Source organism: Zonotrichia albicollis, chromosome 3, assembly GCF_047830755.1.
Source record: "Zonotrichia albicollis isolate bZonAlb1 chromosome 3, bZonAlb1.hap1, whole genome shotgun sequence".
NCBI classification, from domain to species: Eukaryota; Metazoa; Chordata; class Aves; order Passeriformes; family Passerellidae; genus Zonotrichia; species Zonotrichia albicollis.
In genome coordinates, this window is record NC_133821.1 from 10,378,949 (window position 1) to 10,395,585 (window position 16,637).

At 39.5% G+C, this 16,637-nt stretch overlaps 1 protein-coding gene across 11 annotated transcripts in view; it reads left to right on the forward strand.

Annotated features, from left to right (window-relative positions):
* USP34 (ubiquitin specific peptidase 34) overlaps nt 1–16,637 on the forward strand; it is a 116,827-nt gene that overhangs the window by 52,163 nt on the left and 48,027 nt on the right. For all 11 annotated transcript variants that reach the window (XM_074536623.1, XM_074536628.1, XM_074536626.1 and 8 more), the window contains exons 17-34: nt 1,325–1,440; nt 1,524–1,651; nt 2,873–2,962; nt 3,432–3,527; nt 4,601–4,683; nt 5,266–5,420; nt 6,290–6,403; nt 7,056–7,155; nt 7,329–7,488; nt 7,886–8,012; nt 8,957–9,104; nt 10,715–10,815; nt 11,558–11,767; nt 12,417–12,542; nt 13,277–13,399; nt 13,516–13,599; nt 13,917–14,003; nt 15,628–15,828. In XM_074536623.1, coding sequence (XP_074392724.1) covers nt 1,325–1,440; nt 1,524–1,651; nt 2,873–2,962; nt 3,432–3,527; nt 4,601–4,683; nt 5,266–5,420; nt 6,290–6,403; nt 7,056–7,155; nt 7,329–7,488; nt 7,886–8,012; nt 8,957–9,104; nt 10,715–10,815; nt 11,558–11,767; nt 12,417–12,542; nt 13,277–13,399; nt 13,516–13,599; nt 13,917–14,003; nt 15,628–15,828 — 2,249 coding nt within the window. The remainder of the gene's footprint in view (nt 1–1,324; nt 1,441–1,523; nt 1,652–2,872; nt 2,963–3,431; nt 3,528–4,600; nt 4,684–5,265; nt 5,421–6,289; nt 6,404–7,055; nt 7,156–7,328; nt 7,489–7,885; nt 8,013–8,956; nt 9,105–10,714; nt 10,816–11,557; nt 11,768–12,416; nt 12,543–13,276; nt 13,400–13,515; nt 13,600–13,916; nt 14,004–15,627; nt 15,829–16,637) is intronic.

Genomic DNA, 16,637 nt, shown 5'->3' on the forward strand with positions numbered 1-16,637 from the left:
GATTTTCCACTCTGAAACTTTCTGCAGTTTTTGTGCTGGTGGGTTCACGCATTACTGTGATTTTGTACACTTGAAATCATAAATTAACCTATAAATGAATGAACCATAATGGGCTCTAGAGAAGATAATTCTGGAAAAATGACTTAAAATATGATCTGATACTTTTGGGACTTTGCTCTAAAGGGCATTTTATGTTATTTCATCTTACACTGCCAAATCTTCTGCTTTACTTCAGGGTGCAATTTAAAATGCTCCTAAAACACTTCTCAAGAATTATATCATCTTTCCATATGCTATTTTGGCAGCTTTATTTTCTTTTACCCTGTTTTTAAACATAATGGAGAGCAAGGTTGGGGAAGGGCTCATGTTTTTCTTCACTGGCCTGCAAGAACCAAGTTTGCTCTCATCCAGCAGACAGCAAACCCAGTGCTGTTTATATATTTCCCTGAAGTAATTGAATGAAAAGTTTTTATAATAAGTTTTAGCCTGACATTGAAAATTTGGATTTTTTTTTCTCTACACTGTATTAAAAACTTTATAAATCTATAAATCAGCATATTTTTTTCAGTTTTTTCCATAGATATTATTTGTCTAACTGAAGATTGAAATTACTGGTTGAGCATGAGGCCTTCAGTGCATTTTATTTTTGATACCCCTAGTTTTGCATGTGCAAATAATTACAGTGTTCTGTGTGCAGTCTGAATTTTCTACTTGACTTTGCTGTTCCATGGAAATGGTATTAAATAGCAGATCAATGAATGGTGCCAGCTGTGGGCACAGAGAGGGAAGAAAATGTCTATCAGTGTTTATGAAAACATGATGAGTTTCTAAAACCCTGCACTTGGATGTTGTAGCACATGGAAAAATGCTGTTTGTTTTCTCTGGTTTTCAGTTGGATGGAGGGAATCCTGTAGTAGGAGGAGGGAATTTATTGAAATGTGCTCCTTCCCTGCATTCCAGCCCTGGTGGTTATGGAGATAACTCCCTTTGGACCACAGCAACACAGAAAGGCTGAAGAGATATATTAATTACAGTATGAATTAAATTAAAAAGCAATTGCATCTGCAGTTCTTCAGTGCTGGTTTTAATTGCACTTTGCCATTAGCCAAAAGCAGTGTAAATATTGGCCCAACTGCCCTGTTGGCTTCTGGTATGGTCTTTTAAGAAGCCATATGTGAAAAAGGGCTGCAATTCCAGGGTTGTTGCACTGTGAAACAGCCCAAGTTAACAGATAAAATGTGTTGTTGTTTGTGCACTTAGGGAATAATGTTCAACTCAGATGGTTCCTTCTGTTTGCTCACTGATGCTCTTCTGTTTTGTGCAGGACCAGCAGTTCACAAACATCAGTACAACAGCAATGCAGTGACAGACATTAATCTGGATAATGTTTGTAAGAAGGGAAATACCCTGCTCTGGGACCTGGTCCAGGATGAAGATGCAGTGAGTGAAATACCAGAAAATACTATTTTTACAAAGAAAATAAGTACAAGATATTCATTGATCTTTCTTTCTGCTTGCTGCAGATTCATCTCTCTGAAGGGTTAATAAATGAGGCAGAGAAGCTGCTCTGTTCTTTAGTGTGCTGGTTCACTGACAGACAGATTCGAATGAGGTTTATTGAAGGCTGCTTAGAAAACTTAGCAAACAACAGGTAACTTCAGTCATAATTTATCTGTTTTATAAGTATCTTATTTTTGCAATGTACCAGAAATCCAAGCTGGCTCTAAATGGTTATTTGATTTTACAGGAAGAAAAACTAGGCAAAAGCAGAAGAATAAAAATAGTTTCCAAAGTGTTGTGGATGTTTCTGATGTTCCATTTCTTTTTGTTTTGTTGACGTGAATTTCTCATTTCGTTGCATTTGTCTGTTCTTCCTTGTACCAGAGGTATTGCTTTCCTGCCTTTGGTAAAAATCAGCTCTGCACCTCAGTCAGGTAGGGGCAAGGTCAGGTGCCTTGGCCTGAGCATTTTATACTGAATATTCAGATTTTGCACCCAGGTGGCTGAGGAGCAGACAGGTCTGTTAGGGGGTTTAGTTTCTGTGAGGAAGGAGCACTTTGACCTCAGAGAACTTGTTCTAATGCCAGCCAGAGCTGTGAGATTTTAGTGGTGAAAGTGGAATTTATTTTCATGGTGCAGATGACTGCCAGACATCACCTGCTGTGTTGTGGTGTTACCTTTTTGCTGAGAACTGGTGAGATGAGTTACAAACATGCTGGGAGATTTTTCTCAGCTCCAGGGAGTTGTGTGTAAAGAAATTGAAGTAAGTGTAGTTCAGGTTCAGAAAACTTCTGGTTGACTTGATGGGAGATTTCACAAGCACAGGAAGGACCTGAGCCTGTTGGAGCACCTCCAGAGAAGCTGATGAGAGGGATGGAGCCCTCTCCTGTGAGAGAATTGGGATTGTTCAGCCTGGAAAAGGCTTCAATCCCTGATTGTGGCCTTCAGTTCCTGAAGGGACCTGGAGAGAGACTTCTTAAAACAGCCTGGAGTGACAGGACAAGGGGCAATGGCTTCAAAATTAAAGAAAGTAGGTTTAGATTAGATATGAGGAAAAATGTGTTGATTGTGAGGGTGGTGAGGCCCTGGCACAGGCTGCCCAGAGCATCTGTGGCTGCCCCATCCCTGCAAGTGTCCAAAACCAGGTCGGACAGGGCTGGGAGCACCTGGGGTAGTGGAGGGTGTCCCTGCCATGGCAGAGGGTGGAATGGGGTGACTTTTAAAGTCCCTTCCAGCCCAGATCACTCTGTGATTTATGATTTACAGAGCTTTCCTTTAGTTGGTTTGCTCACAGAACTGGAGCTTCTCAAAGGAATTTTTCAGTCAAGTATTTCAGTTTTGTCACAATCTTGCCATCATTTATCTCCCTTAGATCTGTAGTAGTTTCACTTCGCCTTCTTCCCAAGCTGTTTGGAACATTCCAGCAATTTGGGAGCAGCTATGACACACATTGGATCACAATGTAAGTAGGCCCCTGTCCCAACAATTTCGGGGGCTCTTTGGTGTATAAAACCCTGTGAAAGGTGAAGATAATAAAGTTCAGCATTCCTTAGCAGAGCAAACCATGCCTGGTGTAAGAGAATGGACTGACAGAACTGCTGATAAGGGGACAGTGATAATCAGCAATTTTCCTTGGCCTTTTTGATGTGACATTTAAACATATACCCAGTTCTGAGTTAGACTTTCTCTGAATTAGGGCCTTTAGGAGTAATTTTGATGGGCTCCACAGGGAGTGTTCTGTCAGTCCTACACCTGAAAATAGCATTAGGAAACCTTAAGGATTGCAAGAAAGAAGAGAGTACAGTACTGGGAAATGCTCCTGGGATGGAAAAATGAACGTTCACTCTGGGGGGTGACGTGTGTGCCATTTTCCTGTAACAGCTGTCTGCTTCTTGGGGCTTTTCTGATCTTTTTCCTTTGAATTGCCACAGGTGGGCAGAAAAAGAACTGAATATGATGAAACTTTTCTTTGATAATTTGGTACACTACATCCAGGCAGTCAGGGAGGGGCGGCACAAACATGCACTGTAAGTACTCAGCTGGCTTGGAGTGTTTGATGTTTTATGGTTTAACCAGTGCTGCTGCTGATGTGTTCTTGTAACTAAAGGCTTTCTCTAGGGACATTTCCTGGCTTTTACAAAAGTCTGTAAAAACATTTTTAATAGCTCCTTTTGCTTAAAAAAATCAACCGTTGTGTCATTTTTTGTTAGACATCATGTTGAATATTTGTGTGCAAATAAAACATGAAGGTTTTGATATCCAAGTTAATTTAAAGTGATTTTGTATACTAGAACTATTGAAATGTTTTAGTTTTAAAATTTGTCATTGGCCTTTGCATGATTTTTTTTTGGAATACATCCATCTGCACTTTGTAATCTGTGTGATTAAAATCAGGTGTATATAAACAAGCAATGCAATTTCCAGCTCCCCAGTCCCAGAGGAACAGGCTGTTCATGTTTTGACAGATGTCAAAGTCAATATGGGCACCCACATCTGAAAAATGCTGCTATTTATGGGTCCAATTTAACTTCTTCCAATCTAACTTCACCCTTTATAGTAGATGTTGCTTAAGTGAGGAATTACTTAGGAAGGTGGGATCCTTTAAATTCAGGTAAAATGAGAAATTGTTCTGCTCCTTTTACCATCAAGCTTTTACTGCATAAAAATAAATGAAGTCTATATTTTTATGTAAGTTATGAAAATATTTTCATAAAGAATATCTATCATTTGGAGTTGGAAATTCAGAGTAGAAATATTAGCATTTTACAACTTGGGGGAAAAATAGGTTAGATCCTGCAAGGTGACAAAGTTATGCACTTGAATTGAACTGTAAGACAAAAAAAGCCCACTTCTGTCCTCCTTCTCAATTCCCAAGAAAAAAGGACTTTATCTGGTGACAATTATTGTGTCATTCTGCTGTTTGGGGTGGTTCTGCAGCATCTTCAGCTGGGGTTTGGGCCATACACTGAACTAGGAATTCAGAAAGAAGCTTGTAAAAGCAATTATTTATGCTTTTAAGAGGCACAAGGATGAGTAGGAAATAAGTTGTGGCAATAAACAATGAAACAAACTTGCATTTTTTGTCCAAATTTTCATTTAGATACAGCCACAGTGCAGAGGTTCAGGTTCGTCTCCAGTTCCTGACATGTGTGTTTTCTACTCTGGGATCCCCAGATCATTTCAGTGAGTATTTCAGGTTATCTTACCACAAAACCACCCAGAGTAAGGCAAAAATACTCTTAGCAATCCATGTCAGCTTAGTGTGTTGTTTTAAACATACAATTTAGAATAATCCCTGAGACAGTGTCAACAGAAGGAAGATTTTCTGGCAAGGGCACAGAACCAATGTTGGAGTTCATATTCTGTTGCAGTTCTGTGAGAACAAATTTTTATGTTCTCTGTGCTGCAGTTTTTCTAAATAATAGGATTGTAGTAATTACTAAAGGAAGAGAATACATTATGTACTTATGGTACATAAAGGTTTGTGTCCATAATGAGATTTTTTACTGGAATACTACTATATTCCCAAAAGAGATAATTCTTCATATTTTAATACTGTCAGAAATTAATTTTCCTTATGAAGAAGGAAATTACACATTTTACAATTAATATTTGGGTGGTCTCACTCTAGGTAGTCAAATTGTCATACAATACATTTATGTGTCATGACCCAACAGAAATATTCTGATTTTTCTGCGTGTTCTTGACTTTTATGGAATATTTCTTGTTACAAAGGAGTGGTTAAAAATACTTGCCCAATTGTAGGGTTGAGTTTAGAACAAGTGGACATCCTGTGGCACTGTTTGGTGGAGGATTCTGAATGTTATGATGATGCACTACACTGGTTCTTGAACCAAGTCCGGAGCAAAGACCAGCACGCCATGGGGATGGAGACTTACAAGCACCTTTTTTTGGAAAAGGTATGTGCAGAGTTAATTGCAGCCTCATCATTCCAGTAATGAACAGAGTGTTTCATTCCATACCAGCACTGTTTGTTGCCTTTAAAATTGTTTCTGTGGAAATCATCTCTTCAGTAGTCCAGGAGGGCCCTGCTTGTCATGGAAGGGTTTTTCTGTGCTTGGAGAGAGGAAGGAAATGGATTTGTGGGAATTTTTTTCACATTCCAATTTACCTGAGTGCTTCTGTACAAATGGCCCAAATGTTCTGTCTGCAGCTGTGCAGCACTTTATTTTAATTTGGGATAAAAATCTTCACCAAACTAGAGTTTGCTTTATGCTGTACAGCTCCACCTGAGTGAAAAATGGACTTTTTCAGAAGGGCCTGTAAATATCAGCAATACAGCCACTGAAAAGACAAACATGCAGAGCTTTCTCCAGGGGGTTCCATTCCATCCATTTATTTTGACAGATGACATTACAAATGGATAGATTGTGCAATAATTAATGTAGTCTGATTCTTTCCCAAGATTGCACAGGTTTTTGTCTAGTTTTGCACATGTGTAAGTTTTTTTGGATGGATGTCACATATGCTAACAAGTTCTCCTGCTGTTGATAAGTTAAGCAGCTGATTTTAAAATGAAATAACTTTTTTTCCTCTGCATTGTTACAGTTCAAATCAGTGGTGAAGTGAACTGTTTAAGCCAATTATAGTTGATGTCTTTATTCTATGTAAAACTCAGAGTATGATCTTTTCCAAGAACAAATCCATTTGATCTACTACACTTGAGTGGGATTAATAACAGCAGTGATCAGTAATAACAGTGCCAGTGAAATAAATACCCTGCAATTGCTCTGTGCTCCAGCAGTGCCATTTTTTTGCCTTTGTTTAGATGCCCCAGCTAAAACCTGAAACCATCAGCATGACTGGCCTGAACCTCTTCCAGCACCTGTGTAACCTGGCTCGGCTGGCCACTAGCGCCTACGATGGGGGCTCCAACTCCGAGGTGAGCCTGCCTCTGCCCTGGGCACTTTGGCTCTCAGGGCAAAGATGGGAACCCACCAAAACCTCACACCTATTGCCTGCATCCCTTTGTGCAGTTTGTCATGTTTTATCATAGCTGAGCTGTAGCCACTGTTGAGTCTAAAAACAGGTTTGTAACATTTACTTACCTAGTGAAGAAGAGTCAAATGACATTCTGTTAGTCATACTTAACTCTGACTAGAAATGTGTTGTAAAGTGTTATGTATTATATACTTGAAGTTTTTAATCCAGAGCAATTACCTCATAAATAAAATTATATTTAGAATATATTCTCCAAATTGATTTGGGGCATTTTTTTCTTGCAATGAATATTGACTGTAGTTGTGGTTTTATAGCTTCGTTTGGAAGTACTCCTGTTTGTCAGAAATGAAATTTCACTATTTTGAATTTCAGCCGGTTCTCCTCATGTGTGACTTTGAAACTGTTTGTGAGAAATTGAGAGCTCTGTAGTAATTGGTGTGTGCAGTGATGACAGGGCAAACAGTGGAGAAAATGAGATATTGTTATGATTGAGTCAAGAAGTAAAAAGAATGTCTCAGATCAGAAAATTCTCCCTCCCAGTAAAATAATGAGCAATGTTTTGTTTCTGTGCTTGTTTTCCTTTTGTCCAACAGCTGTGTGGCATGGACCAGTTCTGGGGCATTGCTCTGAGGGCCCAGTCTGGAGATGTCAGTCGAGCAGCCATCCAGTACATCAACTCCTACTACATCAACGGTATCCAATTCCATTTTCATCCTTTCTTTGCTGTTTGAATTGCTTTAAAGAACACCCAGCACTATCCTTTTATTATTCTTTTCTATTTTATTCTTTATCCTTTTGTTATTCTTAGTATTAAAATGCATTGTTCCAAAGCTGTGCCTATAAATTGACTTGAACTGGTGTTGCAGGTAAAACTGGTCTGGAAAAAGAGCAGGAATTCATTAGCAAGTGTATGGAGAGTCTGATGATAGCTTCCAGTAACCTGGAGCGAGACTCTCATTCAAGCCTGACCATTATTGAAAGAGGGCTCTTGATGCTGAAAACACACCTGGAGGCTTTCAGGAGAAGGTAAAAACCTCTATTGATCTATTTGGATGCAGAATTTATTTCTGTTCCTCTTACCATAATGATAAATGTGTTAAGAATGATTATTAATTTAAGAAATGGCTTCTTTGTGTAAAGGAAAGACAGTAGGGAGTAATTGTGCAAGGTAATAAATAAAGTTTAAACAGTTACCAGTGTTGGCCTTTGTTCTTGTATAAAAATGTGTGGCTGTGCTTGTGTTTCTCCATCCCTCACCAGAGAAACTTCTTTGAAGTTATTTTAATTTTATTTGAAACACAGTGAGGCTGTCAATAACTTCCTGAAAAAAAATCAAAACAACAACTTCCATTGTTCAGCAAACATTTGTGTTAAACAGGCTTTGACAAAAGCACTTTTTCCATGTTTTTCCCTGCTTCCTAAGGTTTGCATATCACCTGAGACAGTGGCAGATTGAAGGCACTGGCATCAGCAGTCACCTGAAAGCCCTGAGTGACAAACAGTCTCTGCCTCTGAGGATTGTGTGTCAGCCAGCTGGCCTTCCTGACAAGGTGGGTGACAATCCCTTCCAGCACACCCTCCCTGCCCAGTGCTCCTGATCCCACAGCCCCCTGGGAAAATGAACCCCTCTTTCCCTTTAGTGCTCCCAATCCCACAGCCCCCCTGGGAAAATGAACCCCTCTTTCCTGTCAGTGTTCCTGATCCCACAGCTCCTGGGAAAATGAACCCCTCTTTCCTTTCAGTCCTCCTGATCCCACAGCCCCTGGGAAAATGAACCCCTCTTTCCCTTTAGTGCTCCTGATCCCACAGCCCCTGGGAAAATGAACCCCTCTTTCAGTGCTCCTGATCCCACAGCCCCCCTGGGAAAATGAACCCCTCTTTCCTTTCACTGCTCCTGATCCCACAGCCCCCTGGGAAAATGAACCCCTCTTTCAATGCTCCTGATCCCACAGCCCCCTGGGAAAATGAACCCCTCTTTCCTTTTAGTGCTCCCAATCCCACAGCCCCTGGGAAAATGAACCCCTCTTTCCTTTCAGTGCTCCCGATCCCACAGCCCCCTGGGAAAATGAACCCCTCTTTCCTGTCAGTGCTCCTGATCCCACAGCCCCCTGGGAAAATGAACCCCTCTTTCCTGTCAGTGCTCCTGATCCCACAGCCTCCTGGGAAAATGAACCCCTCTTTCCTGTCAGTGCTCCTGATCCCACAGCCCCCCTGGGAAAATGAACCCCTCTTTCCTTTTAGTGCTCCCAATCCCACAGCCCCCTGGGAAAATGAACCCCTCTTTCCTATCGGTGCTCCCGATCCCACAGCCCCTGGGAAAATGAACCCCTCTTTCCTGTCAGTGCTCCCAATCCCACAGCCCCCCTGGGAAAATGAACCCCTCTTTCCTTTCAGTGCTCCTGATCCCACAGCCCCTGGGAAAATGAACCCCTCTTTCCTTTGGGTGCTCCCAATCCCACAGCCCCTGGGAAAATGAACCCCTCTTTCCTTTCAGATGACCATAGAAATGTACCCCAGTGACCAGGTGGCTGACCTGCGAGCAGAAGTCACACACTGGTATGAGAATCTGCAGAAGGAGCAGATCAACCAGCAGGCCCAGCTGCAGGAGTTTGGCCAAAGCAGTCGCAAGGGCGATTTCCCTGGTGAGCTCTTCCTGCCCTGAGGTTTTGCCTTTACAGCTTAAATGGTTGTGGGGATTTTTTCCCCAGACACCTCAAAGCAAGCGTTATGATTTATTTTCTTTAGCAATAGTTCAAATTAGTATCATCCCCTCTTCTAATTAATATTGTTTTTTAAGCACTACCATTTATTTGAAATAGCAAAGAAAATATAAATCCTTTAAGTCCTTGAATCAGTCCAAATTCCATGTTCCAGCAGATTTCCCCCCACATTATTTTTCTTCTTGTTGTTTGAATGATGTTATTTTCTATAAAATGGAGATTCTGTTGCACATGACTTGATAATATTTTACATTTCTGAGTATCTTATTCTGTATTTCATCTGATTCATGCACTTCTGGCTCTGCCATTGAGTCAGAGTTTGAAGCCACAATTTAAATCCATAATTTATGCTTTGTGTACATGTATTCCAGTCAGGTGGAAGATTTTCCTTACTCCTGCAATTGCTTTTTAATTTATGGTCATCCAGTAGCAGAAATGATTCTTCACCCTGCTTTGAGGCTGCTAATTTGGAATGTCACCTTGTTCTGTATAGTGAATAAGCATCCTCTTGTTATTCCCTCTTTGTGTTTGTGAGTGAATGAAAATCCTGCTTTATCCTTCAGGAGGGTGTTATATTCCTGATATTATATATTACAGCATTCTTAGCACTTATTCCTGTTCAAAGTGTTTTCTGAATTTTCTTGTTGTTTTCTTGGTTTTTCTTTCTCATTATAAACATGAGTTAGCATGTAATGAACAATTATCTGAATAAATTCTGTCCATGAACAGCTCTTTCCAACACCACCATTAATATATGTTTAAACATGATTTAAACTTGCTCTTCACAGTTTAACAAGTTCTAAAAAATCTGTTTTAATGAGACACAATGTAAGTAAACCAGACTGAATTTTGGACACATTAATTGTCTTCTTTGTAGAATCCTTTTCCAGCCACTCAGCAGAATCAGTTTTAGTACAGAAACTGTCTTGTTTTCTACCACATAGTAGTAAATATTTATTTTTGTTGTAACAGGCATTTTAGAAACATGTGGTCATGTTGGACAAAGTGTGTTTGTTAGAAGAGAGGCTTGGTTGTCTGCAAGAAATAGAATTTAATTCTTCATCTTTTGATTGCTCAGGTTTCTTGTTCAGTGTTGAGTTCTTTGCAGGGTGTTCTCAGCTTTTCCCTTCTGAAGTGGGTGTGACTTCTTTGGTTCCAGCTTACATTTAAGATTAATCAATGTTTCTTTGACTTGACCACCAGTGTGTGGTACAAGGACATCTTGTTGATGATCACAATAATTTCCATTATCCTTCTGTGGCACGGTATCGTTTACTACAAAATATGGAAGACATGTTTGAATTTGCATTATAAATACTTTTCACTACAAAGTTGGGTGACCTGGTACTGAAAAGATTATTTGTGAATACAAATGTAAAGTAAATTTATGCAAGTAAATTTAGTTTATTTATGCAAGTTTAAATTAGTTTAATGTAATAACCACTTTTTGCCTCAGCTGAAGGGTGTACTATCAAAACTGTGAAACTGAAACCATGATTCCAGAATTCTGCTGAAATAGGCTTTTATCCTAGGTGGGCTCATGGGACCTGTGAGAATGATTTCATCTGGGCACGAGCTGACAACTGACTATGATGAGAAAACTCTCCACGAGCTGGGCTTTAAGGACATGCAGGTACTGCCAGCATGGGAGAGGCCCTGGGGCTGTGGCCAAGCTTGGCTCTGCTCTCCTGCAGCTGGTTCTGCACCTGGGGCTGGCTGGGAGCTCCCCTGGGGTGGCAACAGCCTCAGGGGCAGTCAGGAGTGTGACTGATGCTTTGTGAGGGCTGGGCACAGCTAAAGAATAAAGCAGGGATTTATTCACAGCATCTCCTCCATGGATCCACCTTGGGCAGCACAGAGCCCAGCCAGGGCTGCAGCCAAGGTGAACCAAAATGGTCACAACATGGACAATCAGTCACTTTTATAAGTTCTGCTCCATTTTCATATTAGAGCTCATTGTCCAATTCCAGCTCCAGCCCATCAAGTCCCATCCTTCTTGTTTTTCTCTCTTCCTTCTCCCATTATGCTGCTGGGCCTGAGATTCAGATCATTTGTCCTTGGTGCCCAGTTGGGGAAGGAACTGTTTTGTCTACCCACTGTGCACAGAGCTCACCATCCCATAATATGGAGCCCAGACCCACACCCTAAAGCAGCACAGAACCTGAAAAACCTGGAAGCTAAACCTGAGGCATCAAGTGCAGCTACACCATGAATGCCTGAAGTGAAAGCAAACCCAAACTTCATTTGTGGCCCTTGCTGCCAATGCCGCAAAGCCAACAAAACAAAAATTTGTCTTTGATTTTTGCATTCTGACCCTTGTGAAAGCATTGCATGCTTGTCATGAAGCTGTGTGTTTGCTCCTTGTCCCTCTGCAGATGGTGTTTGTGTCCCTGGGTGCCCCCCGGAGGGAGCGCAAAGGGGAAGGTGTCCAGCTCCCGGCCTCCTGCCTGCCTCCTCCTCAGAAGGACAACATTCCAATGCTCCTGCTCCTGCAGGAACCTCACCTCACCACCCTCTTCGATTTGCTAGAGATGCTGGCCTCTTTTAAGCCTCCTTCTGGAGAAGTGGCTATGGAAGATAGTGAGGTAATTCAGTTTAATTTTATTAGTACAATTGCATTTAAATCTTATTTCATTGGTTCTGGTTTTTCTGTGTAGCCAATTTTTCTCTACTCTGTTCAGTTGCTGGAGATGTTTATTGCCTGCTCATTCACATGGTAAAATCTTCATAATTCTCCTTTTTTCTTAGCAATAATATTGCTAAGATACTGCTATTATTTTCTTAGCAATAATAGAACATTTGAATGTTCTAAATACTGTAGAAGCTATAAAAGCAATTCTTAAGAAACAGTATTGATTATTTAAATTGATGTGGTGACTCATAATGGGAATTGGCTTGAAGAAAGGTTTGTGAAGTTTTATTGCAAAAAGCCAAGCTTCATCTTGTATGCCATCATTAGCTTGAGGGAAATGAAATCATATGTAGTACATTTGAACCTGTAATTTATTTATAAGTTTTGTCTGCATTTAAATATTTCAAAATATGTGATATGATTTAAAGATGATGTAACTTAGTTTCTTGCAAGTTGAGACCTCAGTTATCATATCCTAATTATGAATTTAGTTATTAGATAGGAAACAGCTTCTTAATTACAAATAAATGCATTTTTGGGCTTTGAAATGTCATTTTCTCCAAGAAGTTGACAGTAAGAATGGTTCTGGTTTGGTTTGTCAGAGTGCAAGGTGTGAAGAGCTCCATCTCCATGCAGAGAACTTATCCAGACGTGTCTGGGAACTGCTGATGCTCCTACCAACGTGCCCTAATATGCTGCAGGCATTCCAGAATATTTCTGATGAGCAGGTGAACAAAGCTTTACATGTTTATCTTTATTATACTCAATTTTTTTAGCATACAGTGTTTTAGTTGAAATCTCCCCAAATAGGAATGTTACATAATAAATCTGTTAGGTGTGCTGAGACCAGAGTAAACCTAATAAATCTAAAACTAAACAGAGATGTCAGTTTAGCTCCCAAAGTTTGTTTTTATAATTTATTTTCAAAGTTTATTTTCTAAATGAAAAGAATAGTCAGTACTAATGATCACAATGTTTTTACTGGGATGGAAAGAGCAGTTTATTCAGCTGTAGCCTGGCTGTTGTGGTACTGATACTTTTGTGCTCTGTTCCCTCAGCTCATAGCTTGGGTTGCTTGGAAGCACAGTTAAATTCTTCAGATAAAAATATTATTCATCCTCTGTAAAAGTGGTTGAAATTGCATCCTAACAGATTGTAGATATAACAGCTTTTTATGCACACATGCATGAAAATTTTGGTGGCAGTTGCAGTGTGATGTTTGCTTTCCTCTAATGTAAAATTGTGTCTATTTTAGCATATAATAATGTTGCCTTTTCATTATTCAGATTGTTAATCATGTATAGAAATCTGCTTGAAATTGTCCAATTTCAGATAACAGAGGAAATTAAACCCCAAATAATTTATCTGTGCTACTTGAAAAATCCTCTCCCTGAATTTTTAGACAGATGAGCATTACATATAATTGTATTAATTATTTTCTTTCTTTTTTTCATCTTTTAAGGGTAATGATGGCTTCAGCTGGAAGGACCTTCTGCGAATCAAAAGTGCCCACAAACTTTTGTATGCCCTGGAGATCATTGAGGCTTTGGGGAAGCCCAACAGGAGGATAAGACGGGAATCCACGGTAATTTCCTTGCACAGAATCTTGATTTTTCTCTGAACCAAAGCATAGATTGATGGTTTATTTTATAATGTTACAATTCCTGAGCTGTTTCTACAGTTAATCTTGTTTATCTTTAGGGAAGTTACAGTGATCTTTACCCAGACTCAGATGATTCAAGTGAAGATCAAATAGAAAACAGTAAAAACACATGGAGCTGCAAGGTTTGTTTTTCTTACAGTATTCCATGATATCTAAGACAATTTTTCAAGATAAATATAAAATAAAAAAAAATTAAAACATTATCTATCCTAAAATCTTTTATCTCAAATTTTGGGATAACATTTGCAAGTTTTTCTGTGTTATCAGGCTTGTAAATTTGTGGTAGCCATGTACATTTCGTTCCATAAAATATCCAGCCGAATAATTTGTAATTTATTTATTAATTTATAAAGCTTAGGTTGGTATTTAACTGATCTTAGATCTTAGTGGTGTTTCTGTATCTGCTTTTTCTCACATTGATTCCATCATATGCTCACAGTTTGTTGCTGCTGGAGGGCTCCAACAGTTACTGGAAATTTTCAATTCTGGAATCCTGGAGCCTAAGGAGCAGGAATCGTGGACTGTGGTAGGTGTTCACTCTGCTTTTCTCTCCAGAAGAACATTCCTGGTGTTTGTAAAGACTTTGAATGCTTTGAGCCTTTGTTACAGTTATTTTTCTGTTGTGAAATAGATCCATTCTCTGATTGAAACCACCAGAGTCTATCTAGTAGCATCTTTTTTTAAAATATTTTATATTCCTGGAAAAGCTAATTTTAAAAAAGCAAGTATACATATACTTCTGCTTTTTTATGTTTTAAAACCATCCTTCCTCTTTTTGTGTGGATTTTGGGGAGGGCTGTCTATTCTTAAAATTGTAGAACTTAAAATTGAAACTCATGGAAACTTAGAGGGGAAAAAAATCTGGGTTCCTTCCTCAGGAATGATTGCAACTACGTTGGTGTTACTGTAACAGATCATACTTCTTTAAAGAAATCAAAAGTAGCCAAACAAGAACGGAATATTTATTTATTTATGTTATTTTATCTGCTTATTTTAAGGAAGGTTGTTATTTGGAGAATTATATTATAGTCTGTATTAAAAGCAGTAATCTGTTAATTGTCTTTCCCTTGTTAAGAGGCCAAGAGATGCCATTTTCCCTTGCTGTCAGTGAGACAATTAGCATAGTGGCTGTGCTGCCAATAAAGACACCTGTCAATAATGCACATGTTCTATAAGAATGACTAATAATTCCCTTTTTCATTAATATTCTGTCATTTGTTTGAGCTGCATTCAGGTTACTTCTAGTTTTTTATCCTTTATACCTTACTGAGGCTTTCAGTTACAATTTCCATAGCAGGCATTGAATTATGTGTAAAGTAAATCCCTCATAATTGAAGATTTCTCTTTGTATTTCTGGGGTTCCCCAGTGAAGTGAGGAATGATGAATCTGACTCCATGTTTTTAGAAGGCTAATTTATTATTTTATTCTATTATATTAAAGATTACTAAACTAAACTATACCGAAGAATACAGAAAGGATACAGACAGAAGGGTGAAGGATGATAATGAAAACTTGTGACTCCTTCCAGAGTCCCAGTTGGTCATTTGTCATGGACATATTTAATGAAAAATCCTTTTGCTAGGATTTTTCTCCTGAGAAGCCTCAGAGGGAAAGAAAACCAATATTATCTGCTGCTGTGCAATGCAACAGGTGCATCTGTGATTGGTGCATGTTGGTTGTTTCTAATTAATGGCCAATCACAGTCAGCTGGCTCGGACTCTCTGAGAGTCACAGCTTTTGTTATCATTCCTTTCTATTCCTTTCAAACCTTCTGATGAAATCCTTTCTTCTTTTAGTATAGTTTTAGTATATCATTTTCTTCTAATACAATATATATCATAAAATAATAAATCAGCCTTCTGGAACATGGAGTCAGGATTCTCATTGTTTCCCTCCTCCTGGGACCCCTGTGAACATCACCACAGTCATTGAGTCAAAGCAATTCACATGAGCTCAATGAAACAACCACCTGTTGGATAAACAATCTCCAACCACATTCCAAAGCAGCAAAGCACAGGAGAAGCAAATGAGATTATATTGTTTTCCTTTTTCTCTCAGGCTTCTCAGCTTCCCAGGAGAAGAATCCTGGGCAAGGGAATTTCTCCAGAAAATAAGACAGTGACAGATTTGTTTTCCTTCCCCTTGCCAGTGGCAGCTGGACTGTCTTGCCTGCCTGCTGAAGCTGATCTGCCAGTTTGCAGTGGACCCCTCAGACCTGGACCTGGCTTACCACGATGTGTTTGCCTGGTCTGGAGTGGCCGAGAGCCACAGGAAACGCGCGTGGCCGGGCAAGTCCAGGAAAACCACGAGCGACCACGTCAAGGGCCTTCACATCCCCAGGCTGACTGAGGTAGGGGGCACACAGAGGTTCTGGGAGCTCTAGGAAACATCTCCTTTGCTAAAAGAGTAAATGTGAAGTCCTTATTTTAGTTATAAAATCGTGGAGAGAAAAGTTAGTAGTACTAATTGGTCTCAGTAATATAATTGATCTCTTGCTTGTTCTCTAGAAAAGTATTTGCATGGTTTTAAACCTGGCAACCAAAAGGTGGTTTTTGGTGATTGATGAACACATTAATTGGGAATTCAGAATTGCAGTGCTTTGTCCCTGTTTCTTAGATTTTGTTTCCTGAATTGATCAGTCCTTTTTTACAGTAGCACATTATTATTATTATTAACCTGCATTTATAACATGAGCTGCCCTTGTCCTGGCTAAATCCGTTGGATTCCTTTAGTAAACACTGAAATAACTTTATTAGGGATATCTGGGTGAGTGTGATCTTACCTGCAGCTGTGAACCTTCCTGCCACATTCCTGCAGGCTGATTTCCTAGAGCAGCCTGAGCACAGGGGATATTTTGGCATCAGGGAAACATTCACTGTAAATTGACTTTCTTGGGCACAGGACCAGCTGTGACTGCCAAAAAGTGCAGGTCTGAACTCTGAGCTGGAGCCAAACTTCCCCTTTGTTATACCTGGAAAGACCTTCACTAGTCTATAAATATCAGCCTTTTTTGATAAATCCCTAAATCACCAGGGCTGCTGTCATACAGGGAACTTAGCACATGTATTAAATTTTTGAACATGTAAATGCTGCTGTTGCTTTCTCTAACTGATTTTAAATTTTTAGTTGTCAATGGATAAGTATTCTTGATTTGATATT